This window comes from Diospyros lotus, chromosome 15, assembly GCF_014633365.1.
Source record: "Diospyros lotus cultivar Yz01 chromosome 15, ASM1463336v1, whole genome shotgun sequence".
Classification (NCBI taxonomy): domain Eukaryota; kingdom Viridiplantae; phylum Streptophyta; class Magnoliopsida; order Ericales; family Ebenaceae; genus Diospyros; species Diospyros lotus.
Window position 1 is genome coordinate 26807613 of NC_068352.1, and position 26732 is coordinate 26834344.

Here is a 26732-nt window from a genome sequence, read left to right on the forward strand (position 1 = left end):
ATCATTTATATACACCTTGGGTTACACAAGGAGTATTATGACCAAAATACCCTATGCCTTTTCATGCGCCTCACGTGCCTCTATACGCTTCAGAGTGATATTTTTGTCATTGATACACCTTTGTGTAGCCCAAGATGTTGTGTACCAATAAAAAATGAGTTTGCCAAAAGACCTTAAACAAAAGAAAACTACTGGGAGGAGTAGTACTAGGAGGCGCCAAGAGAGCAATTTCGGCACAATCCGGTGATCCTTTGGGAAGTGGCCAGAAGGATTCGTTCTGATGGAGGTTGCTTGTCCGATCGACGCCCGCTTTCCTGACGAAATCTCATCTCTTCTGAAACCGCTACCGCCTCGCCAAGTTCAGGCAAGCTTCTGGATATGCTCGCGCATGTCCATGCCCACAAACTAGCACACTTGTTTATGTTATTCAGTGCGTTGTTGAGAATGGTTTTCGCCCTTTGCTTTCTGAACCCAGGAATACTTCGATCACCTTGTGAAAGCTAGAGAATGCAGGGGACTCGTGGTAAAGCAAGACGGCCAGCATGGGAAGGGTACTCTTTTATGGCTACCCTGTTTTTGATATGCTAGTCTCGTTTTGGAATTTGAAGATAGAAAGTGTTTGGTTTTGAACTGTTCTGGAGAAAAACATGTGATTCTCTAAGGATTATCTGTTCAGTTTCTTGTTGCATGCCATGTGTTTGATTTGTGTTGCGAAAGAACTTGCTATTTTCATTTCACTGCATGGGAGGTGTTAGTGGGAATTGACTAATTGCGGAGTTCAAGTTTAACTTCAAATAAAGTGAAGACGGATTTTGTTGTGGAGTTTGTGCGTTTGAATATTTTGTTTAATTTTTAGTCTTACAGAAATATACAATAGATAATCAATAAAATGAATCTTGAAAGATTACAAATGTTGCGATCCCAGCAACTTATTTGTTTTCCTCCCTCCATGTTCTTATTTTGAGCTAATCTCATGTGTGGTCTCTTTTTAGTCCTCATTTTCATTCCTTACTGGGAAATTGAGAATGGTGAACTGCAGGCGTCTATGCTGATGTGGACTTCAAAGAAGGGGGCCTAGTTCTGAAAGACCAAATGCTTGCTGGGGCTCAACACTTTGCAAATAAGGTTCTTAAAATTGAATCTATCTATCTTAATTTTTCCTTCCTTAAGGCTTGCATGTTACCCTTATTTCTTTTGACATGCTGCAGTTTGATTGTTTAGTGTGTGGATTCTGTTTCCGCTTTATTGGCTCCATAGAGCTTCAGATTGGGAGGAAACTCTGTTTTCAAGATTTGGGTGTGTCTGCAAATAATGAATGTGATGGGCAGACATTTTTGCACATGCCAGAAGAGAAACATAAAGTGGATTCATCCAATGGTGAGGATGATCTTTACAAAGAAGATTCCAGAGGTTTGGGTGAATGTGCTTCCAGCAGTTCTAAGTATCAAACTCCTCTTTCTGAGGGTGTTGCACAATCGTTGATGAATGGTGAATTGGTTTTGCCTTATTCGGATAAGTTCCCATTACCTGAAGTTATTTTCTGTCCAGGTGGATGTAGAGAAGCTTTCTACTGCAGGTACAGATCCTGATATGTTTCCTTGCTTCCCAAAATATTTTTGTTCTTAACCATGTTCTGGTTTAAATTTTGGGCCCTTTTTTTTAGGATGGGAACAATTTTGTACTTCTAACACCATTTCTTGTATAAGAGTATGCGGCGTCTTTACACTACAAGATTAACATTAGCTATGAGGCAACAGTAATTATAAGCCTGAAAGGCTTCCAGAATTTGAATATACATTTTTCTTTTGGCATAAGTTACCTTACATGAACTTAATTGAAAAATAAGGAAAAAAAAATTTATGAGCATGCTTAAGTGATTATGATTAAACAAATGGTCATACACATTTTCCTCTTGTTTATACTTTAGTGGGTGACTTAAATGGTCATGTAAGTAGAGAAGGGAATGGGTATAGAGATGTACATGGACATTATGGATTTGGAGAAAGACATAATGAGGGTAAACCTATTTTGGATTTTGCTGCAACATATATGCTCATCGTAGCCAACCAACTCTAGGTTTAAAAAATGAGATGGACACTTAATTACATATAAAGATGGTTTATCAACTACCCAATTAGACTGCTTTCTTATGTGATGAGTAGTGGTGTAAATGGGGCCCCGATTAACCCCATAAGATCCCCAGATAAATTGAAAATAGGGAGATGTAGGCATGAGGCCTTTTTTGAACATTTAATTTTTTTTTTTGGTTCAGAATTTGAACATTTATTAAAACATGTATGTAAAAATGGGGTTAACTGGGGATCTCTTATATTGTGAGGATTGTAAAGTTATACCTAGAAAATGCCTGACCACTCAACATAGAATTTTGGTTCTTGACATCCTATCAGGAAATGTGGGAGAAAAAGTTATACAAAAACAAATCCTAAGAATCAAATGATGGGATTTAAAAGGTGTAAAAAAATTATTTTCAAGGAAAAAGTGTCATAACAGATTGGGCTATACAAGGAGAGGCAAGTGGATTGAAATGCCAAAAAAGAAAAATGGATCTAGGAGAGTCAAAGGAAAAGCCCCAAATCAAAAAGAGTCTTGGCATGGAATGAAGAGGTACAAGTGAAAATGTTGTTATGAAGAAATTCTAAAGAAAACCTAAAGAGGTATAGTTTGGCCAAAAAACTGAAGAAACAAACACCGTTAATTATGTAAAGTTAGAAGCTCAAGAAAATTTATATTGACGAATTTATACAAATGATGGAGAAAGATATATACATAGATATAATATGAACTAATCAAAGCAATTGTAATTAAGATAGAAATTACATGTTTTATAGACTTTTATCAAAATGAAATAAAGCAAGCATTGAAAAATATGAAGAATAGTAAAGTAGTTGGATCAGGTAATATATTAATAGAAGTTTGGAAATGCATCGAAGAAGAGGGGAATTTTTAGTTAAAGAAATTGTTTAATGTGATCCTTAATTCAAAAAAGATGGTGGATGTGTGGAGGAAGAGCACTTTAATGCCTATTTACAAGAATTATAGATGTTCAAAGTTGTGGAAACTATAGAAGAATCAAACTAATGAATCACACCTCTAAACTTTGGGGGAGAGTGATTGAGCAAAGATTAAGAATAGAAACCAAGGTGTCAGACAACTAATTTGATTTCATCCCTCCCTAGTAGGTTAACAATGCAAGCTATATATTTGCTGAGGCACTTACCGAAAATGTATAAAGATAAACAAAAATATTTACATATGGTGTTTATAGATATAGAAAAAGCTTATGACGAAGTTCCTAGATAAGTCGTATAGAATGTTTTAGAGAAGAAGTTAATCTGAATTGCTTATATATAGGTTGTTAAAGACATGTATCATGGAACAATAACATGTGTCAGAATGTGTGGAGGAGATACCTAGCCTTTTCCAATTATAAATTAGATCAAGAATTTGCATTAGCCCTTACCTACTTGCCCAGTAATGCATGAACTCGCTAAACATATTTAGGTAGAGGTGTCATAGTGTATGCTATTTGCAGATGATGTTGGGTTGGTGGATGGGACAAAAGTCATGAATACCAAGATTGAGATACAAAGGAACACTTTGGAATTTGAAGGTTTTAAGTTGAGTAGAGTGAAAGCTAAACATATGGAATGCAAGTTTAGTAAAGATATAAGTGTGGATAATGTTCGCCTATTCTATCTTGCAAGTGGATGGATTGTGACAAGTAATATAGTGATGAGTAGGGGTGTCGTAGCCACGAGGACTAACTTTTGATGTCTACTCTAACTGATTTAACCTTAACCTAGTACACACATTGGTATAACTATTAACAATGACTTCAACTGTAATGAAAATTGATTAACTAATAAAAGATGCAACTAAAACAATAAACCCACAAAGCTAAGGCACTAGGGTTTGTGAATCCATCGTCGGCCTTCTATGATTCAATTGTTCATTACTCGGATCTTGTTATTCCTTATCTTAGGTTGAAAATCGATGATCCAATTACAACCAAAAGCCTCTCTCGATGGTCATTCAGTTCTATGTATATATATGAGATTAATTATCTCTAGTCAACCTTTGAACATATAAACATGCATTCAATCACAGTGATCATCATAAAATGATTTCACAGGGCATAACGGTATCTCTACCTATTATAGGACCTTACGTTGTTTGTTACCATGTCTAATCCATATTGAATCTCTCGAAAGCAATACAAATCACAAATACATTTCAATGGTGAACATGCCTCAAAATGGCATTATGAACATAACAATCAATCAACCCGAATGAATAAGAAAATAACAAACTGAGTAACTTTAAATCAAACCATTAGAAGTCGAGGTTTTATCATTCACCCTAGTTATAAACACTCAGTAATGCATTCTTACAATCAAAAGAAAAAGAAAAGAGTCAGAATCCATATCAGAGATTGAGAAAGAAAAAGAAAAATACAACCAAAAGTACAGTCTTCAAGTTGCCTTCTTTCACCCCTTCAATCTTCCGTCGGCTTCTCTTCCAAAAAACTCCTTCAAAACTCCAAGATGGAGACTTTATATAGCCATCTCTAGGGTTTTCGAGTTGTGCTCCGTGAAAACTCTTGTTCCCCATTGAATTGGACGGAGACGAGCCGAAATCACGCTTTGAATTGAAGTTCAGAATCCTATCGCGGTCCTATCGCGATATGCTTGTTGCGGCAAACCCATGAGCTTCAGAAAGCATTTCTTAAAGCAGTCTTACAGCAGTATGCATATTACTGTTACTGTAAGACCGTGAGTTCCATAAACTAATTCTTACAACAGTCCTATAGCGGAATGCATATTGCTGTAGGCCACTAGATTTCTTCCTTAGCCTTTTTCTTCTTCGCCTTTCACTTTTCACTCTTGTTCCACTTTCACTTTCTCCACCTCATTTCGAGTTGATAGCTGACCATGCCTTCAAGTTTTATTTCCACTCCAATCATGCATCGAAATCGTCCCTTTTTGTTCCATGTACGCTTTGCATGTGATGTGTACCTATATTGATAATATTGAGCCCAAAATGAGTAGCAGTCATGTTCATTGAATACTTAAATGCTAAGCTTGGAGAACTAAATAAGAGTGCAAAATATACTGATCAGATAATGTTATGATAAAACTAGAAGATCAAATTATATCAAGAAAAAAACTAGTTCAAATATCTTGGATCACTCATCCAAAAAAATAAAAGATTAATTAGAATGTTATCCATAGAATTTAGACAAGATCGTTAAAAATGGAAATGTGCATCTAGCGTTTATGTGATAATAAGATTCCATTAAAGCTAAACAAATTTTTTTCTAAGAAAGTTATATGACCAGCTTTGTTGAATGGCACAAAATGTATGCAGTAAATTACGTACTTGTTCAAAATATGAGCATAACGGAGGTAAGGTGCTAAAATGGATGTGTTACTCTTAGAAATAACCAAAGACAATTTGTCTTCATTGATTAAAATGAGCAAGAACAACATCCTCTTTTAAGGAGAGGATTATGAACAAAAAAAGGAAGGAAATAATCTAAATATTGACAGCATCCTAAACTACATCCTTGACTTACTATATTTATATATTATTTACATAAAACTCAGATTCTAGAATATTCTAGGATCAAGGACAAATCTCTCTTGATTTTAGCATATTTCCAACACTCCCCCTCAAGCTGGCTTGTAGATGTCGTCCATAGCTAGCTTGCCAATAAGTTTATCAAATTGCTTCTTATGAAGACCCTTAGTTAGAACATTAGCAATTTGTTCAGTTGTTGGAAGATATGGCATGCATATTATTCCAGCATCAAGCTTCTCCTTGATGAAATGTTTGTCCACTTCTATATGTTTTGTATGATCATGCAATACCGGATTATGAGCAATAGAGATGACAGCTTTATTGTCACAATAGACTTTTATAGGTTTTGATTGAGGAAATTTCAGCTCTTCAAGTATCCTTTTGATCCACATTCCCTCACAGATTCCATGAGCAACAGCTCTGAATTCTGCTTCTGCACTACTTCTAGCCACAACATTTTGTTTTTTGCTTCGCCAGGTGACAAGGTTTCCCCCAACAAACGAACAGTAGCCTGAAGTAGATCTCCTATCATTAACACTTCTTGCCCAATCTGCATCAGTGTAGATCTCAACTTGTAGATGGCCATGTTTCTTGAATAGTAATCCTCTTCCAGGAGAACCTTTCAGATATCTGAGGATTCTGTAGACTGCTTCAAAATGCTCTGGTCCTGGTGAATGCATAAATTGACTCATCACACTCACTGCAAAAGCAATGTCAGGTCGCGTATGAGACAAGTAGATTAATCTGCCCACAAGTCTCTGATATTGTTCCCTATCCTTTACTTCTTCAGCTTTGACAGCATATAGTTTCACATTAGGCTCAATGGGAGTTTTTGACACCTTGCAACCGAGTAATCCTGTTTCTCCAAGAAGGTCAAGAACATATTTTCTCTGATTGACAAAGATGCCTTCTTTGGATCTTGCAAACTCCATTCCTAGGAAGTATTTTAGGATTCCCAGGTCTTTGATTTGAAACTCATTTGCAAGTTTCTGCTTGAGGACTGCTAACTCTGTCTTATTATTACCAGTTAAAATAATATCATCAACATAAACAATCAAAATTGCAACTTTACCATCCTTTGAGTGTTTATAAAATATAGTGTGATATGCTTGACTTTGAAGGAAGCCATAACTGGTAACTGCCTTTCCAAAGCGTTTGAACCATGCTCTTGGAGACTATTTGAGACCATACAGGGATTTCTTCAGTCTACATACTTTGTTACTCCCAAGTTTATTTTCAAATCCAGGAGGTAAACTCATAAAGACCTCCTCTTCAAGATCACCGTTAAGAAACGCATTTTTGACATCAAGTTGGTGTAGAAGCCAATCTGAATTTACTGCAAGAGACAACAGAACTCTGATAGAGTTTATTTTTGCCACAGGAGCAAAGGTCTCCTGATAATCAATCTCATAAGTCTTGGTGAAGCTTTTAGCCACTAGTTTGGCTTTGTACTTGTCAACACTCCCGTTAGCCTTACATTTTATTGTAAACACCCATTTACACCCTACTATTTTTTTTGTCTCTGGGCAAGTTAACTATCTCCCAAGTACCACTTCTCCTTAGAGCATTCATCTCCTCTATAACTGCTAATTTCTAGTTTGGATCATCCAAAGCTTCCTGTATATTCCTTGGCACAAACAAGTGTGAAATCCTAGATGTGAAAGCCTTATGATTCTTAGATAATCTGTGGTAGGAGAGGTATTTAGCAATAGGATATTTAGTGCAACTCCTGACACCTTTCCTAATTGCTATAGGAATATCAAGATCAGAAATAGTAGGTAAATGATTGGAAATAGTTGAAGAATCAATTTTGGAACTATTAGGTAAAGTAGAAAGAGGTGGACTAGAAGTTGAAGTGGGAGTTCTTGAACTTACAGTGCCATTTATCAGGTTTTCAGACTAGTTTTGTGCAGAATTGACATTCAAGTCTTTGTTCTTTTGATAAAATCTCTTCTTGGTATAAACTTGAAGCTCAGAATTTAGATCATTATGATCAGTTTGTAGTAATTCTTCCCCTGCCCGAGAAACCCCTTTACTTGGCATCAAAGAACCAGAATCTCCTAGGTGACCATTATCAGAAACATGTGATTCCTGAGTAGGACAAATTGCATTTGGAAGGGGGACAGAAACATCCCAAAAATTGTCTTCAGCTTCATGGTTCTCCTCCTGAAGGGAATTTTTGGTAAAATAAGGTTTGTTTTCAACAAATGAGACATCCATACTCACGTGAGTCTTTTTTGTGAGAGGATCATAACACTTATAGCCTTTTTTATGAGAGGTATAACCCAAGAAAACACATTTGACAGCCCTAGGATCAAGTTTTGAGCGAAATTGAGTAGGTATATGAACATACACAATACATCCAAAAACTTTGATGGGAAGGTCCGAATGTAATCTAGTGTTGGGAAAAATGTCTTTGAGGCACTCAAGGGGGGTTTGGTACTTTAATACTTTAGTAGGCATCCAATTTATCAAATAGGATGCCGTTAAAACAGCTTCGCCCCATAAATATTTTGGAACATGCATAGAAAACATGTTGGCACGTGCTACTTCGAGTAAATGTTGATTTTTACGTTCAGCAATGCCATTTTGTTGAGGAGTATACCGACAAGTAATTTGGTGGTGAATACCTTTGATTTTCAAAAAATCCCCCAAGTGCTCATTGAAATACTCGGTGCCATTGTCAAAGTGTAAAATGCCAATTTTGGTTTGAAATTGGTTTTCAATCATAGTGTAAAAGTTTTTGAATAAAGTTTCCACTTCAGATTTTTTTTGCATCAAATAAACCCAACACAAACGAGTATGATCGTCTATAAAGGTAACATACCATTTTTTTCTAGATAAAGTAGAAATTTTAGATCAAACATCACTATGAATTATATAAAAAGGTTTGGATGCTTGGTAGGGCTTTGGTAAATATGTAGAACGATGATTTTTTGCCAAGATGCAACTTTCACATTGAAAAGAAGAACAATCCATTTTTTTAAATAATTCAGGAAATAAACGTTTCATATAGGTAAAACTAGGATGTCCTAGTCTAAGATGCCATAACATAATTATGTCTTGAATAAGAATTGAACTAGTACTACTAAAGCCCTGAGCTTTTTTATTACCAGAAGACTTTTCATCAAAGTAGTAAAGACCTTCAATCATCCTAGCACGCTCAATCATCGTCCCCAAGTTTTGGTTCTGAAATTCACAATAGGATTCAAAGAAAGTAACACGACAGTTAGAGTCTTTGCAAAGTTTACTAATAGACAAAATATTGCAGGCCAAGTTAGGAACATGAAGAACATAATGGAGATTAATTTTTTCGGTTAGTTGAATAAGACCTTTTCCTGCAATAGATGAAAAACTACCATCGGCAATTCTGATTTTTTCATTTCCAGAGCTAGGAGAATAGGTATTAAATAAATAAGGAGAACTAGTCATATGATCGGAGGCTCCGGAATCAATAACCCATGGAGAGGAATGTAGACAAGAAAGAGTTTTAGGTTTTCTACCTGTGTGTGCCAAGGAAACACTAGGAATATCAGATGAGGAATTGGATTGTAACAGCTTCAAGAGTTGATCAATCTGCTCTTTGTTGAAGAGACCTGTGTCAACCTCATTCGCAGTAAGGACCCCATGGTTACTACTCTTGTCTCCTCGCTTGTTGCTCTTCCAATTGGCAGGTTTGCCATGAATTTTCCAGCAAGTCCCACGAGTATGGCGTGGCTTGTTGCAATGGTCACACCAGACCCGACATAACTTACACGCTGGATATTTTGTTTGGATAGCAGCGGCAGGATTTAAGGATGTTTCAGAAGTGACTTCCGACATAACTTACAAGCTGGAAGAGGAAAAAACAAGAAGGAAATGAAGCAAGCAAGGTTACCAAGATCTGGGAGATGGCTGCAAAATTAGTTGCTGTCAATGTAAGGTGCTAGCAAGCAGAAGGCGGTTGCGGCTCTCTGCATAAGCGGTTGCAACAGTAATGTTGTGAACGACTGTGGCTGCCGCGTTGTGCAGAAGAAACAGTTGCGGCAGTGCTTTCCAGTGGCTACGGTGGCTGCAACGTGCGGCTGCGCTGCACTGTGCAGCAACAGTGACTGAAACTGGTCAATGTAGAGAAGTCGCGAGAAATCGGCAGTGGCTGAAGCGAACACAACCGACGAACGCTGGTCACGGTAGAGAGGCCGCGAGCAATCGGCAGTGGCTGAAGCGAACACAACCGACCCAATCGAACACCGCTTGCACTCGCCCAGCGGTAGAAAGAATCCTGGCGGTTGACGATGGAGGATGCAAAAGAGAAGATGACCTTGGGTCAATCTTGGGTGGCCGCGACCAGCAGATTCAGGCTTGGCGAAGGCTGGGAATTGCCGAATCCGGGCATCAGCAACCAATCGAGAGGCCAATAGAGGAGGCGTAGACGGTTGCGCGAAGAGCCTCACACGGAGTGGATGGCTGGGATTTAATCCAGCTCTGATACCATCTTAGAAATAACCAAAGACAATTTGTCTTCATTGATTAAAATGAGCAAGAACAGCATCCTCTTTTAAGGAGAGGATTATGAGCAAAAAAAGGAAGGAAATAATCTAAATATTGACAGCATCCTAAACTACATCCTTGACTTACTATATTTACATATTATTTACATAAAACTTAGATCCTAGAATATTCTAGGATCAAGGACAAATCTCTCTTGATTTTAGCATATTTCCAGCAGTTACCATACAGGAAAACTTAAAATTAGAAATAAGGTTATTCTTAGTAAGATAAGATTCATAAGAAATGGTTTTGGTCATGTAAGAAGAAGATCAATAGAGGCTTTTGTGAGAAGAGTGGATAGAATGGAAATGAGGTAGAGGAAGACAAAGAGAAACTTAGTGGGAAACACTTACTTATGATATTGGTTATAGGGGCTTCATAAAAGATAAACCCATACATAAAAATGGCTGAAGACCTAGAATTTATGTAACTAATACCATTGTGGAATAGAGGTTTGGTATATTGTTGTTCTTGTTTAGGATTTAGGTTTTATTTGAATTTTAGATTTTATTTTTTGATAAGATCTTATGTAGATCTTATCTCTTATCTATAAATTTGTTTAGAGGTTTGCATTGTGTTTTAGTTGTATTCTATAAATAGGTTTAGGGTGTAATCAGAAAAACAGTTTTGATTGATATTGAATACAATTGATGATTCTCTCTCTCTCTCTCTCAGGCCACCTTCTCCTTCTCAAGCCCTTCTTTTTCTCTTCTTCAATCTTTCACAAACTTCTTGCTGTTGCACTTCAATATCTCAATTCATGATGGGTGAGCTTTAGTATGTACTTTGTCCCAGAGAATTTAACTTGGAAATGCAGACATGAGATGTGTGAAACAACATTCTTAAAATTCTATGATCAAGGAACAAACAAGTGACTTAACATATAACCATTGGGTGCCACCACAATATTAAACTTGTGCCCTGGGCTGGGTTTTCAAATGACATGTTAGCTGGGATTGTCCTTGTTATATATAGAAGAATAGCAAAAATCTGTCTTATGTTATTTTACTCTTTTGTCAGCATACCGTCTCCTTGGCATGACTTAATTTTTTCTATTTTCATTCTTATTTATGCCAGTTGTGGTAAATTAGTTCTTTAATTGTCGCTTTTGTAGCAAATTTTGTGCGGATGCTGATTGGGATATGTTTCATTCTTTGCTTTGTGTGGGCTCAAATTCAAAATCATCAAATAAGGGGGCACTTCAAAAGTTTATGCGACATGCTAATGGTAAGGCTCTAGCACTTTTAGCTAACTGCAATGAACAACTATTCTTTGGGACAAATTTGTTAATTTGATTTTCTGTTTTTATGATCTTTTTATTCCAGAGACAAATGACATTTTCCTCCTTGCTGCCAAGGTAATAATCATTTTACATCTTCTTGTTTTATTTGTGGGTATCCATGCGGAGCAAATCTGGATTTTGTGGTGTACTCTATAATGGCACAAGTTCAAGCAGAAACTTTTCTTTTCTTGAGTAAATTATATCCCAATTCCCTTGAGACTATTACATCTAGACCATTTGACCTACCCAAGATTATGGCCTCTTCTTCAAGAACATTGCACCTCATCTTAAATTGATCAAATTAGGCCACATATTCATGCATAGGTCTTTTGCGTTGTCTAAGAACTTCATTCAGGTTGTTTCATTTAGATGCCTTTGTACAGAGTATGTCATTTCTATTAGCTAACTTATTTGGTGTCCTCTTCAGGTAGTTGCTTTCGTCATTTTAAGGTACAAGAAGTTGAAAGCAGCTGATCTTGACAAGCAAGAGAAGTGCACAGGCAGCTGTGACCTTTCTCTGCTTTTGGAGGCCTGGAAACCTGTAGCAATGGGATACAAGAGAAGGTAGTTATAACTTTTATTGTGCTTTTTTCTTTTTTTGACACAACATAAGAAGTTGTAGACGGATTTGTAATGCAAAATCTGTTTCTCCATAATTCTGATAGTATTTTCCTTTGGCAATGGTGTTCTTAATATTAGGAAGTTGCATTTCTTTTTCTCCTTGTTATTGAGTTAATTCATTCCTTAGTGGTAAAAAATATTTTCAGATGCAATAGATGCTAGATAACATTTGCGAGGCTGACTTGCTTTCGTCTACTTATTCTGGCTGGTGTTCAAGTTAATAAGCATGCTGGAACTTCAATGCAATCAGAGTATCTGACCCAAAGTCTATGGGGATAGGGAACTGAAATCTCTATTTACGCGTTGACTATTAGACTGTTGATCATTTGTTCATCAATTGCTCAGTGGCTAGAGAGTTATCTGGCTACATGCTAGACTGTTTTGTTGCATGTTGGGTGTTTCCACTTTCCATTGACTATTTGTGATCTTATGAGTTACAGCACCCCAAGAGGTTCTATTATTGGAAGGCAAAGCTGGGTTTTTGGTTCATCTTGTTTTAATGGAGAATATTTGAAGTGACGCAGAGCTTTCATTTTACTAATTTTAATAATTTTCGTAATTTCAATTATTTAATTATTTTAGGGCTTATTTTACTATTTTGTAGGAAGATTTAATTTATTCCTTTTTCTAGAATATTTAGGATTCCTATTTTGTCTTTGACTTAGCTCTACCTTTTTCTTTCTTAATTAAGGGTGCGTTTGATAGGGGTGAAAAATGGAGATGGAATATATTTTCCATCCAAATTCCAAGAAATTCCATCAAATAGTTTTTTTTTTCATGGAATTCGAATTCTATCTTAGTTCAAAAAGTGAAGATTTTCCTTGAAATCAAGGAATTGGAATTCCTAGGGGGTGGGGTGAGAATTGGAATGCCATGAAATTGGAATTTTGCCTCACTTTCTACCCCCAATCACACACACCCTAAGATTCCTTTATCTCTTAGAATAAGGATTGTAAAACCCTCTATAAATAGTAGGGCCTTAAGTCTATTTTATTCGGTCAATAACATAACTTTATTTTGAAGAAGTTTTGGATTATAAACACCTTAAAATTTCACTTTATTATTTGGATTGGACACATTTATACACAAATGGTAACTACTCATATGGAGGTAGTTATATGGAAAAAATTGCCACTTAAGAAATAAATAATTGTATAATGAATGAAAAACTACTTTTATATTTTGTCTAACTGTCTATATTTCTTGTACACGTTTTTCTACATGTCCCTTCAAGCTGGTCTGTAAATATTAAAGAAGTCTAGCTTGGATCTTTACATCTTCAAACTGAGTCTTTGGTAGATCTTGGTAAGTAGGAAATCCACCTTCAATTTTTCTTTTTATGAAGTGCTTGTCTATTTAGATAATTTTGAACATGTTGAGTTGTTGCCAATATTTTAGTTAGACGATTAAAATTTTGGGTGTTTGAGAGGTTTCCTTGACAACGCCTCTGTTGTGTCTTTAATGTCAAAATATTTCTCCTTTGCGGCATCCTAGATTTCTTGTGCCGTCTCGTGGAGAATGACATTTACTTTGCCTTGCTCTGTCTTCATTGACAATAGATTTATTTTACTGGTATTGCAACCAACATCATCCTTTAGTTCCTTTGGAGATATGACTGACATCAACCCCTCAAAGACTAATTAGGATTTGATTTGATGTGTCTCTTCTTTTTTGTGGGACTAGAGAGACGGTTGTGGCTGTGGCGATGGCGATGGCAGATGAAGATGAAAGAGATGATCGGAGATGGGTAGTGGCCAATCTGTGACAATGGGTTTTCTTTCTGATAGTGGTCAATTTGTGACCATGGCTCCATTCTGTGACCATCTTCGCCGCTCTTTCTCTCTGAACTCTCTGTCTCACTACTCTGATACCATGAAAAAGTTTTGGACTGTAAACACCTTAAAAGTTCTCACTTTATTATTCAGATTGAACACATTTATACACAAATGATAACTGCTTATATAGAGGTAGTACATAGAAAAAACTACCACCTAGAAAATAAATAATTGTATAATGAATGAAAAATTGCCTCTATATTTTTCCTAACTGTCTATATTTCTTTTACACATTTTTCTACATATTCCATACAATTGAGAGATTTTTCTCTAGTTCTTACACCTTTGTGCTTGTGTGAGGATTAGCGATTGCTTTTCCCTTATTTATCATGCTATTCGCTACATCATGAAGTGAGAGGAATAGAATCACTCTCAATGTGATTGAGGCTTCTATTTCTAAGTTTGAAAGCAAGATCTCATCTATCTTGTATAGTTGGTTTTTAGGGTGGAGTGCATGCATCTATCCATCACCTTTTTGATTTTGTTGATTCTTTGGGTTAATAGATGTATGCATGGGGTATAGGTTTTATTTTCCTTCCCTTCACATACATGGGCGGTCTCTTAGTTGTTTCCCCCCCCCTTTCCTGCAAATGTATTTGTAACTTTGTCTACCAAGAAATACATAAGTAAGCTTTAAAATTGCAGAACACCTGAGAAAAGATCAACTGCTTTAATGTACTATTTTTTCCATGAAAAAGGGTCCTAAACATTCTTATTTTGCGTACTTGTCTCTGCAAGTTGTTTACTATTCAAGGTCTAGAGTGCTGATTCACACGTTCTTACAGATGGTGGGAGTGCATTGCTCTGCCAGATGACATTGATTGTTGTGATGAATCAGAATTTAGAATGCAAATAAAAGAGCTGGCTTTCACGGTAAATTGTCCTCATCCTGATGGTGCATATGCCAATGCTATATTGATATGCTTTTGAACTAGTTGGTCCATTAATATCTGAACAATAAAATTTATCTTTAGCTTGTACTTTTAACCGATCTGCTGCTTTCATATTCAATCGTAACTGTTTACCACAGGTGTCCTAATATGATTAGGCATAGCAATAAACACTTTCATGTCCTACGATCCTAATGCATTGTTTGAGTTTTTCTAGGTTTATAGCAGAAGTTACCCAATATGAGCCTCATATTGGACAATAAAGCCTTTTCTTCCCTTCTTCTAATGTTGAATCAATTCTTGCAATATATTATCATGTTTTTAGAGTCACGCTTTTGGTCACCTTCAACATATGTTTTTTTTTTTTTGCAAGAAAATGGAACACAAATTTATTTAGGCTTACAGTTTTATGTATCCATCTAACTGAAGAAGAAACCAAAATGGTCAATAAGTCAATTGCACTGAATTATGAATGAAATTTTATTAGGAGAAAACATGAACTAGCTCTCAAATAAAGAACTTGAAATTTTGAATCTTGTTAATGAAGTTTTGCTGACTACTATGCCTTTATTTACCCCAATCTTCCTCTGTTCTCCAAGGCGATTATTACTCTGTTCTGTCCATTCCTAATACCTCTATTAAATTGTAAGTTGATGCATTTGCTTTTGGTATCTTTGGCCTGTTAGTGGCCTAGTGGGTGTTCATGCTCTGCATTCATCGCCTCACTATTCTAAAAGAGTGTACTACTATCATTTATGTGAATCTTAGGAAGAAAACCCTAGCTGTTAATATGTATATACCATTGATTAAACTCATAGACTATACACCTATATATATACAAAATACAATGGGCCATGGGCCACGGGCTTTAACATAAGATTAACTACACCATATAAATATAGCCATATAACTCAACACTCCCCCTCAAGTTGGAGCATATATATCATATGCACCAAGTTTGCTACAAATATACTCAATTCGAGGACCCCTGAGAGACTTAGTGAAGACATCTGCTAACTGGTCATTGAAATTGACAAAATCTGTGGTAATACTGCCAGATAAAATCTTTTCTCGGATGAAGTGACAATCTATCTGGATATGTTTGATCATCTCATGAAAAACAAGATTGGAAGCAATATGTAATGTAGCTAGATTGTCGCAAATTAATCTCATTTGTGATATCTCCCCAAACTTGAGCTCTTGAAGCAATTGTTTTAACCAGATAAATTCACACGTTGCCAAGGCCATAGCACGATATTCTGCTTTTGCACTCGACCTAGCAACAACCTCCTGCTTCTTCCTTTTCCAAGATACTAGGTTTCCTCCAACTAGAACACAATATCCTGAAGTAGACTATCTATTAGAAGGAGAACCTGCCCAATCAGCATCAGAATATCCGACTACTTGAGTATGATCTCTGTCCTCATACAATAGCCCTTTACCTGGAGCTCCCTTAATATACTTGAGAATTTGGACTACCACATCCCAGTGGCTATCGCAAAGAGACTGTAAAAATTGACTGAGAACACTGATTGAGGAAGAAATGTCTAGGCGAGTGATAGTGAGATAATTAAGTTTTCTGACTAGCCTGTGGTATCTCCCAGGATCAGCAAGAGGCTCCTTTTGTCCTAGTAAGAGGCTTTACATTAGGGTACATAGGAGAATCTATAGGTTTATAATCAAGCATTCCAGTTTCTTCCAGAATGTCTAACACATACTTTCGTTTAGAGATAACAACACCAGAATTGGACTGAGCAACTTTTATGCCAAGAAAGTATTTAAGTAACCCCAAGTCCTTAATCTGAAAATGATGGAAAAGATGTTTCTTCAATTGAACAATACCATCCTGATCATTACCTGTAATAACAATATCATCTACATAGACAATCAAGTGTATACACATCCCCTGTGATGTGCGTTTATAAAAAATCGAATGATCAGACTCACTACGAGTCTTACCAAAGTCTTGAATGATAGCACTGAAGCGACCAAACCAGGCTCAATGAAACTGCTTCAACCCATGTAGTGAGCGACAGAGTTTACAAACCAACCCAAACTCCCCTTGAGCAACAAACCCAGGAGGTTGCTCCATATAAATCTCCTCCTAAAGCTCACCATGTAAGAAGGCATTCTTAATGTCTAGATGATACAATGGCTAGTGGCACATAGCTGCTATACAGAGAAACAAACGCATAGAGAACATCTTAGCAACAGGGGAAAAAGTGTCATCATAGTCAATACCATAAACTTGAGTATACCCCTTGGAAACCAAACGGGCCTTAAGGCGATCGACCTGCCCATCAGGATCCACCTTGACAGTATAGATCCACTGACAGCTGACAAGAGATTTCCCTGGGGGTAAAGGAACCAAATCCCAAGTACCATTAGAATGCAAAGCAGTCATCTCATCCACCATTGCTTGATGCTACCCTGGATCAGAAAGTGCCTCACTAACGGTCTTAGGTATTGAAACAGAGGATAAGGAAGACTCAAAAACACAAAAAGGAGACGAGAGACGGTGATAGCTAAGAAAATTATAAATGGGGTGAGGATTGCGAGAAGAATGGGTACCTTTTTGAAGGGCAATAGGAAGCAGATCCTTAGAAGGTAGGATTGCAGCAAGTGGAGAGATTGGAGCAGGATGTGAGACATTTGGAGTCGTTGAAGTAGTAGGAGACACTGGAGAAGGCATAGGAACAACATCTCCACCGGGAGGAGACCGAGGCTGATGACACCGATGATAAACCTGCAGTGGGGTAGAAGAAGGAACAGGGAGAATAGGAGCAAGAGGACTCGAGGGAAGAGGGATTGCCTCAGAAAAGGGTTGACACTCAGAATGAGGCGAAGAGTAGAAATGAGACACTCAAAGAAGGTAATATCCGTCGAAAGAAAATAGCGGCGGGTGTTAGGAGAATAACACCGATAACCCTTCTGAAGGCGAGAGTAACCAAGAAAAAAGCACTTGATGGATCGAGCAGACAATTTATCTTGACTTGGAGACAGGTTATGGACAAAGCAAGTGCAACCAAAGACATGAGGAAGAAGAATATATAATGGTTGATCAAGAAACAAGAGAGAGTGAGGAATCTGGTGCTGAAGAACTGAGGAGGGCATCCTGTTAATGAGATAGGAAGTAGCGATGATAGCTTCAGCCCAAAAGCAAAAGGGGACATGATGTAGAAGAAGAGTGCGAGCAGTTTCAATCAAATGTCTATTTTTATGCTCAACAACCCCATTTTGCTGTGGTGTATAGGCACAAGACGACTAATGCAAGATCCCCTGAGAAGACATAAAGGTTGTAAAGGGAATAGAAAAATACTCAGGGGCATTGTCACTGTGCAATACTTGAACAGAGGTATGAAATTGCATTTTGATTTCAGCACAAAAAGATTCAAAAAATGAGAATAACTCAGAATGATTTTTCATTAAATATAACCATGTGCAATGAGAATAATCGTCGATAAACGTTACAAAATATTGAAAACCCAAAACAGACACGACATGACTAGGACCCCAGACATCGGAATGAACTAAAGCAAACGGGGACACAGCCCGATTATTGACACGCTTTGGAAAAGAAGTGCGAGACTATTTTCCAAGTTGACAAGACTCACAATGAAAAGACAACAAACTAGACAAACTGGGAACCATCTTCTGAAACTTAGCCAAACTAGGATGTCCCAAACGATTGTGGACAAGAGTAGGAGACTCAGTCACCGAGCAAGCAGCAGGAGATGTAGGAAGGTTGAGATGATAGAGATTCTGCGACTCACATCCGATGCTAATCATCTGTCCCGTACTGCGATCCTAGATAATAACAAAATGATTATCAAAGGTGATAGAATAATTTAAGGCACGCATAAGTTTACTAACAGAGACAAGATTAAAGGGACAATGAGAAAGATAAATGACAGAATCTAAAAACAGAGAAGGTAAGGGTTTGACAGTGCCAACAGCTTTAGCAACTGCTTTGACCCATTGGCTAATGTTACAGAAGGTAAGAAATAGAATTAGTAAAATGAGATAACAAATGGGGGTTACCAGAGATATGGTTAGAAGCACCTGAGTCCGGGACCCATGGTCCTAAAGAGGATGACTGAGCGAGACAGGTAGTGGAATCACTAGAGTGGGCGATAGAAGCAACTGTGGATGAGGATTGTTGGGACGTCTTATACTTGAGATACTCATCATAAGCCCCAGTGAGAAAGATAGATTGTGGTGTATGACCATCAAAGGATTCAGATTGAGAACCATCAGCACGAGCAACATTAACATGATGAGGGCGACCATGCAACTTATAACATTGTTCCTTAGTATGCCCCCGCTTGTGACAGTAGTTACACTTGGGGCGTTTGCCCCGATTACCACAATTTCCTCACTGTTCGCCACTACTCTGAACCTGTGAAGCCATAATTGAATGATCACCTACAGAAGAGGGAGGCACTGTAGGAACAGATGAAACCCGAAGAAGACGATAATACACTTCATCCACAGTAGGTACAGTAGGAATAGCAAGAATCTGATCACGAACAGGAGCAAGCTCAAGATCAATGGCAGCAAGAGTACACACCATGAAGAACTTATCCCGCTGAGCTAGATCCTCTGTAGCAGTCTTACCAACAGGTAACAAGGAGTTAAATTCAGCTTTAATAGAGGCCGTCTGACTAAGAAAATCAGGAAAAGTCAGACCTTACTGTCGTAAACTGAGCATATTAAACACCACTGAATACAGGCATTGAATGTCATTAGTGTATAGCTCCTTGGCTTGAGCCCACAATTCACAACACGTGGTATAGTTAGTATAGATTGGATGAAGAGAAGGATCAATTGACTGCTATAGGATACTGCACAATAAAGTATCAGCTCTCTGCCACTTAGTTTTATCTGTGGTCATATTCTCGGCCTTGGTAGTTAGATGATCTTGTAAATCTTGACCCATACACCACAGTTCAACTGCCTTGGACCAAGAGATATAATTGGAATTGCCCATCAACTTCTCACTAGCAATGGCTGGAGAGGGAGACAAAATATCAAAGAAGGAGCCAGATTTATTGGTACTAGCCATGTTGGACAAAAGGGAGCCCTACAAGATCAACAAATCTAAAACAAAAGGGGTTAAATAAGCCAAAAAGAAAGGCTGGATGATCCGGCATAGAGAATGAAGCGTGGAGGCGTGCTAGAGCGACGGCAAATGGCGGATGTCGGTGACCGGAGGCGTCGGATGGAAGCAAATGGCGACGAAACCACCAGGACCGGGATGGACTAAAGGAGGCGAGCCTAATGGTGAAGACGGCGTTGCGATCGGAGCACTGGAGAGAGAGATCGAAGCAAAAACGTTTCCGTGAACAGTGCGAGAGAGGCAGTGTGGCGGTGACAATGGCAATGGGCCTCCAGGGGTCGACAGATCGGAGGCCGACGAACACAACGATAGCGGCTGTGCATGTGATCAGTGGCCGGACGGTGAAGAACTGTTGCAGACCAATAGCGCGAGCGGCGAGAACGCAGTGGGCGGCAACGACAGTGGCACAACAGGCTGTGGCGGTCAGTGGCGACACCACCAGTGTTGGTCATCGGTGATGTGGGCGGCGGCGGCGGCTAGGGTTTGTATGGTGTATGGTGGCGGTTGGGGTTTGTATTTTGGTTCTAATACCATGTGAATCTTAGGAAGAAAACCCTAGCTGTTAATATGTATATACCATTGATTAAACTCATAAACTATACACCTATATATATACAAAATACAACGGGCCATGGTCCACGGGTTCTAACATAAGATTAACCCTAGGTGTACTTTGTTAATATAACCATATAACTCAACAATTTACATTGATTGAGTCTCTCAAGTTCCTTTACATAATGGTGCTAAATCTAATTTTGCAGTCTCTGTTCTTTCCATAGAATTGTATTTACATGTATTACCGTATCCTTATGTCACACAGGTATCTGTGTAGACTTGTGTTTACTTGGTCACAAATTACTATTTTGTGCTTGCCAAAGAGTCAAATAGATAGTGTGGCTACTCTGTATATTGTGATTGTAACCCTGAATAACTCTATACTGAATGCACATTTTGTCAAGCCTTTTGCTAGATGGTCTGATCAGCATTGGTTGCCAGTTGTTTATATATGCCAAATCCAACCAAGCATTAATGAGTGACTATTTCTACTCTGTAATAGAAATAGAGAAACAATGCTTGGATTACAATGGTTATTGATTTCATTACTGGTGATGATCATACAAAGCCCTCCCTATTGCTACTTTGCTATCAAGAGTTAGGTGCTATCTCTTAAAAAATATCCAGGTATTGATTAAAGAACAAAATTTGTTAGATAAGAAGTGCAAACAATAACAGTATATCCCTTTTGTAAATAGATAGGGGTCCCACATCCCTGTCTTAGTTATTATTTGTGCGTGCTACATGTTGATCTTGATTAATGCAGCAACTTAAATCTAATATTCAGTGTGAACTTTTCAGTCATTGCAACTCTTAAAGGCTGCCATCTTTGACGAGGAATGTGAACCATGTATCCTCACAAACTTTTTCAATTGAATACCTCCTTTTGATATGTTTTGCTAAATATTTTCTAAATTGTAATTTTTGATATTCTTAACTCTTCCTTAGTATTTTCCCTCGAGATCTATGGGCATATCATTGGAATGTTTGAGCTAAATAATCTGTAAGTTTGTACTTATCAACATTTCTAGTCTTTTCCTATTGGTGTATGCTACTATGCATGTGTGGAAACAATACTTGCAGCGGGCTCTGGCACCTAAATGCAAGATATTCTTCCTAATTCACATCAGATAGCACAGTGTCTTTGCTTACGTGGTTGATGCATCTTTATGGGACAGTGATTTGGTTGTAGCATCTCCAGTGGAGGATTATTTTCTGTACATTGATGATCTTCAACGCTCTGAAAAGGTTAGCTGACAGCATTTGGATATATTTACACTTTTTATTATATGGAAAGTAGCTGTACTGTTGCTTTTATAATTTTGTTGCAGAAACAGGCTGAAAGAATAACAGGGCCTCTTCTGGACGCTCTAGGTCATGACTATTCAGTTCATTGTGAAGGTGTGTTTTAATTTCAGATGGGAAGGCACTGCTATATTTGCTGGCAAAAATTGTTGGAAGCTTACATTCCATGAATGTGTCTTTGCGTTAAATTTTTATTAGTACCAGATATAGAATGCCTGATAAGAGAAGTGACAACTGCATCACCACTGCTGTTAATGTCATATTGAGCTTGCTGGACTTTTTGGGGGGTGGGAGACGGCTGAAAATTGAATGCTTAGGGTATGAAATGTTGTCATGATATAATTAGGGACAGGAATGAGGATCCCTTGGAGATATCTAAAACATCTATTCCAGTTGTCTCGGATCGATTTCCATAGAAGAGATTGGAGAAAATTTATGAAGTTGGATGAACAAGAATAGTTGGATAATGGTAGAGTGATGGTTGAATGCTCATTAGAGTTGTGTTGAAATACCAGAAGTCAGGTATAGAGTTAGTCGTGTTCAGTTGTTTAAAATGTATTTAAGCTGAGACATGTACGAAGTAACATATACCACGTTATGAACATGAATATCTTAAAATAAGGTGTAAGAGATGAATGTGATGGTGAGAAGCCAGATGTGGCACCTAATCCTAGTCAACATGAATCAGCTGACCAAGATTACTCTTTTATGTGCAACAGGGGGCTATATAACTTAGGACTGGTTTGATTCAATTGGGACATGTCACATTGATAGATAGAAGTGAATATTACATGAGGCAGTAAGAGAACCTTATGATTAAAAAGAGGTTTTGCCATTATGGACAGAGAAATGGTGGAAATGATTTGAGTCCAAAACTCTTGGCAGTTTAGTACAAGATTCCTTTTTTTTTTTCTATTAAAGATAACCATTAAAAAGATTCCTTTGGTAAGGGAAGAACTGGAATGACATAGTTTTTGTTTTTTTTGTTTTTGGTTTTTTGCTGAGAACTGCAATGACATAGTTACTAGTGTTCAATTTGGTTGCAGTTTAGAATAAGCCATGTTGGTACTAATGTTTACAAGTTTTAATGCAGAAGCTACCTATCAGAAAAAGTTTTGATATCTGAACAAAAGTTAAGCATTTCGCGGGTCCTTTTGGTTGTTGTTCCAAAAGCTGTGTTTTGGTTCTAGAACCTAAGGCTGCGTTCTCTTTACTATTTTCAAGTCATTTTTAGTTTTTAATTTTCTAAAATGATGAAAACGCGTTCTCTTTATTGTTTTTAAAAATATATTTTTGAAAATAAAAAAAAAATTATAAAGAAAACTCAAAACAACAAAAAGTTGTTTTGAGTGTTTTCATCCAAATTAAACTCAAAATACATTTATTTATTCATATTTTATTATTGTAATGAAAAAAAATATTATAAAATTCATTAATTTTAAAATGTATATATTTTTTTAATAATATATTAACATTAAATATTTTTCATTTATTGAATAATCAAATTTATTGAATAAAATATAATTAAAAAATTATTTTCAAAATTTCAAAGAGAACACGTTTTCTAATTTTTTGTTTTGAGGAATAGTTTTTCAAAATGATAAAGAGAACGTGTTTTCAATTTTCTAAAAATAGATTATCAAAACAAAAAATTAAAAATGAATTCAAAACTCAAAATTGAAAATTAAAAAGTAAAGAGAACACAGTCTAAAGTTTAGGGAGATATGTTTTGCTAATTGGTCATAGAAACTATTCTGGCCCATCTCTCTAAAAAGCCGAGTTTTGGAAAACAAAGTTCTTTTCCCTGGTTCTGAAATCATTTTTTCACAAAGTTGAAAATTTTATGAATATAATATTGGTCCATATTTGTCATGATTTTGGTTCGAAGCATAGTGAAATAGGTAAAAGTGAAATGAAAAAACTCCTCATTTTTGGGGTCAAAACAATGAATAAAGGATATGCAAGCACGCCCCTCTTTCCTTAATTCAGCTTAGTACTTTCACTTATTAAATGTTGACTTTTATACCCATAATATAGTTCTGTTCATAGAAACCAGGGTCAGGGTGGTAGTGCAAATTGGGTCAAATGTCCCAATTCGCTGGTTGAAAGAGGCCCAGGTTGCTCTGGGTCATGAACTAGGTCGCCAAAAATGGCAAACCAGATTTTCATCTTTTTCAAAAGGTTTTGGGCTTTTAGCATGATTTGTTATTGAAGATCATTTTTGGTCAATCTTGAAGCATACTCACATAGATTGAAGAGTGGCGAGCGTTCCAGTGGTGGTAAGAAATTTGTTGGATATGTCATGCGCCATCAACATTCTGTGTGCGTCTCTTACTTGCTGGTAAACAGGTCGTGTGTGCGGGCACACGAACTTGATCTCTGACAACTTGCTTTCATTGGCAATGTCACTGGAGGCAGGCGACCACCTCCGTTCACTATTTTATTGTTCTTACAAAGACTATGCTATTGGTACATCAAGGGCTACATCTTGAGCTACACATATGCACGCAAATGACAAAAATACCTCTCGCGCCTGCCTCACCGCCTTGGGTTATGAGGCGTTTTAGTCATGCGTCTCACCGCCTCGTCTTAGATGAAGGGTATTTTTATCATTTTACATGCATTGTGTAGCCTAAGAGGTACCAATAGCATTTTCCTTCTTACAATAATTTGTTTGGCTTCTCGTAGTGAACAGTTTGTGCAAGGGGCTATATATTATTTTTTGTTTTAGGTAAGTGTGGGGGCAATGTATTCTGCAAGTGAGAAAGGTTGTTTTCCAATGCTCTTTAATGTTTTGTTGTTTTCCGATGACTTTTATAATTTTTTCAGTTTTCTTTTACAATTCTTGCTATTTCTTTTGCTATTTTTCAATTACTAAGTTATATTAAATTAATATTAATTAATACATTGAAGAACTCAATGACCACAACATTGACAAAGAGGATAAATATTAGCACAATTGTTTTAAAATATTAATTTTTATTTAAAAAATTATAAGATATATTAATTTTGTTGGTATAAATTTAATAATGACCCTAGTTAATATTCAAAACATACCACAACCCCAGATAGTGTACCAACTAAGCCATTAAGAGGATGCTGTCTTTTAGTGTAAGCTTAATTTTCATGGTGAGAATGAAGTGTTTCTGATATTTTTTTATTTTATTTTATTATCAATTCATGTGGTGATGTTTTTTTGACTGTCCTGAGTTCATCTCTTTAATTGCTTGGTTCCAACCTACATTATGATGTCTATCTGTTTGTTCCATCAATACTTTCTTACTGAAGTGATAACTACAGAGCTATAATTGTTGAGATAAACTATTATTGTTGTTAAATTTCGTAGGCACTGCATTCTTCCCTCTTCAGAGTTGTATGAACCACTCCTGTGATCCCAATGTGAAAGCCTTCAAAAGGGATGAGGTAACTAGTAATTCTAAGTTGCAATTTACCATTTGATTATTTCTTATCCCCTGAACAGTTTGATGGTTCATTTTGTGCCACAAAAATGGGAAATGAAGATTTGAAACAAGATCATTTGTATTTTCTGAATAGCAGACCAACAACCAGTTACATGGTGGACAACCCTAACTTATTTGGAGAAAACTTCTAATTATCCCCCTTTGATAGTTGAAATAAAACTCGTGATGTTGAGAAAAAAGAGTATAATCTCTACTTATTGCCATCACCAATGAAATATTTAGCTCATTTGTTTTAACACCTTTTGGGTTATAAGTAGTAGAAAATCTAAATATAGGGAAGGGAATTAGTAAAGGAAGAAGGGAAAGAAATGTAGTCTGATACCAGAATTATTGAAGGTCCAGAATGAACAAGTGTGGAAGAAATGGTTGCATATTGGAATGCTTGAAAATTGACAATATAAACATAACATATGCCAATATTTTAGGATGAATGATGTTATCTTCAAAGTCAATGGGATGCCATATAGAAGGCTCAACTTCCTCGAATAGATCATAATATTGATTTGCGTTTGTTTGCAATTGCAGGACCGGGATGGCCAAGCAACAATAATTGCTCTCCGACCTATTAGCAAGGGAGAGGAAGTAATTTCTTTTAATTTACCCAACTCGTTAAGAATTACCGGTAGTCATCATGTGGCTCTCATCTAGACTATGTTATAATCCTCTATAATGTAATCTTCCAGGTAACGATATCATATATAGACGAGGACCTTCCTTTTGAAGACCGACAAACATTGCTAGCAGATTATGGTTTCAGATGCAGGTGTCCCAAATGCTTAAGAGAAGGGCCACACGAAACATGATACAACTCAGAGACGAGGCACTGAGCCGTCTGATATTTATCCACTGCTGAATATTGCCGTTTCATTTTGAAGTCTTGTCTGTTGAGAGTGGTTTTCATTAATGTTAATGTATCAAAAAGTTTTGAGTGGGAAGATTTTGGTCACTTTGAGTTTGAGCTATTTTTGTTTTATTTATTTCACGAGCCAGTCCAAAATTGTATTTGATATGTCGAAGTCTAGTAGTTCAGTTGTCCCCCGTTTCTGGTAAGCACATATACAAATCAAGGCAAACTTGGCTCTTGAAATTTTTTATTTTTTTAACATTTCCATCTAAAAGAATTAAAAAAAAATGCCACCCACCTTAAATTATTTTCCAAACTACCACTATTTGGGTGGGTCGCTGACTGACCCATCAGCCAATCAACCCACTCATTGGCCGATCGACTGACAGGTCAATGCCGATTGACCCATCATCTCTCTCGCTGGCGACCTCCTCTGTTTCCTCCCTCCCTCACCAGCAACCCATCTCTCCCTTGCGGTGATTTACTGACAGTTTACATGTATTTCACACATATTTAAAAGATGGATGTGTTATTATAACAAAATTAAAAGTTGAAAGACACGATAAATCCATTTTAAGTTAGGAGACCAAATGATTATAAGAGAAGAATTAGAGTGCATACTTGTCTTATGTCAAAAAAAAAAAAAAAAGAAAAGGAAAAGAGGAGGG

At 37.0% G+C, this 26732-nt stretch overlaps 1 protein-coding gene across 2 annotated transcripts; it reads left to right on the top strand.

Annotated features, from left to right (window-relative positions):
• Positions 1 to 204: 204 nt before the first annotated feature.
• LOC127791855 (histone-lysine N-methyltransferase ATXR2) lies at positions 205 to 26724 on the top strand. 2 transcript variants are annotated; one of them, XM_052321993.1, is made up of 15 exons: positions 205 to 364; positions 476 to 551; positions 1040 to 1125; positions 1209 to 1576; positions 11246 to 11358; positions 11457 to 11488; positions 11841 to 11977; positions 14655 to 14742; positions 21235 to 21283; positions 21382 to 21436; positions 21612 to 21681; positions 21765 to 21834; positions 25085 to 25161; positions 25746 to 25802; positions 25904 to 26724. In XM_052321993.1, exons 1-15 carry the CDS (start codon positions 281 to 283, stop codon positions 26021 to 26023), a joined length of 1482 nt encoding a protein of 493 aa, XP_052177953.1. In that variant the 5' UTR covers positions 205 to 280; the 3' UTR covers positions 26024 to 26724. The 2 variants fall into 2 exon arrangements, with proteins under 2 accessions (XP_052177953.1, XP_052177954.1); XM_052321994.1 differs by lacking the exon at positions 25085 to 25161.
• Positions 26725 to 26732: the final 8 nt, after the last annotated feature.

Bases quoted from the DNA above. Each gene is read 5' to 3' on its own strand.
- LOC127791855 (XM_052321993.1), top strand. From the start codon at position 281: ATGGAGGTTGCTTGTCCGATCGACGCCCGCTTTCCTGACGAAATCTCA. The intron at 11,359-11,456 runs GTAAGGCTCTAG...TTTTTATTCCAG, and splicing joins GTTTATGCGACATGCTAATG to AGACAAATGACATTTTCCTC. The intron at 21,437-21,611 runs GTAAGTTTGTAC...TTTATGGGACAG, and splicing joins ATGTTTGAGCTAAATAATCT to TGATTTGGTTGTAGCATCTC.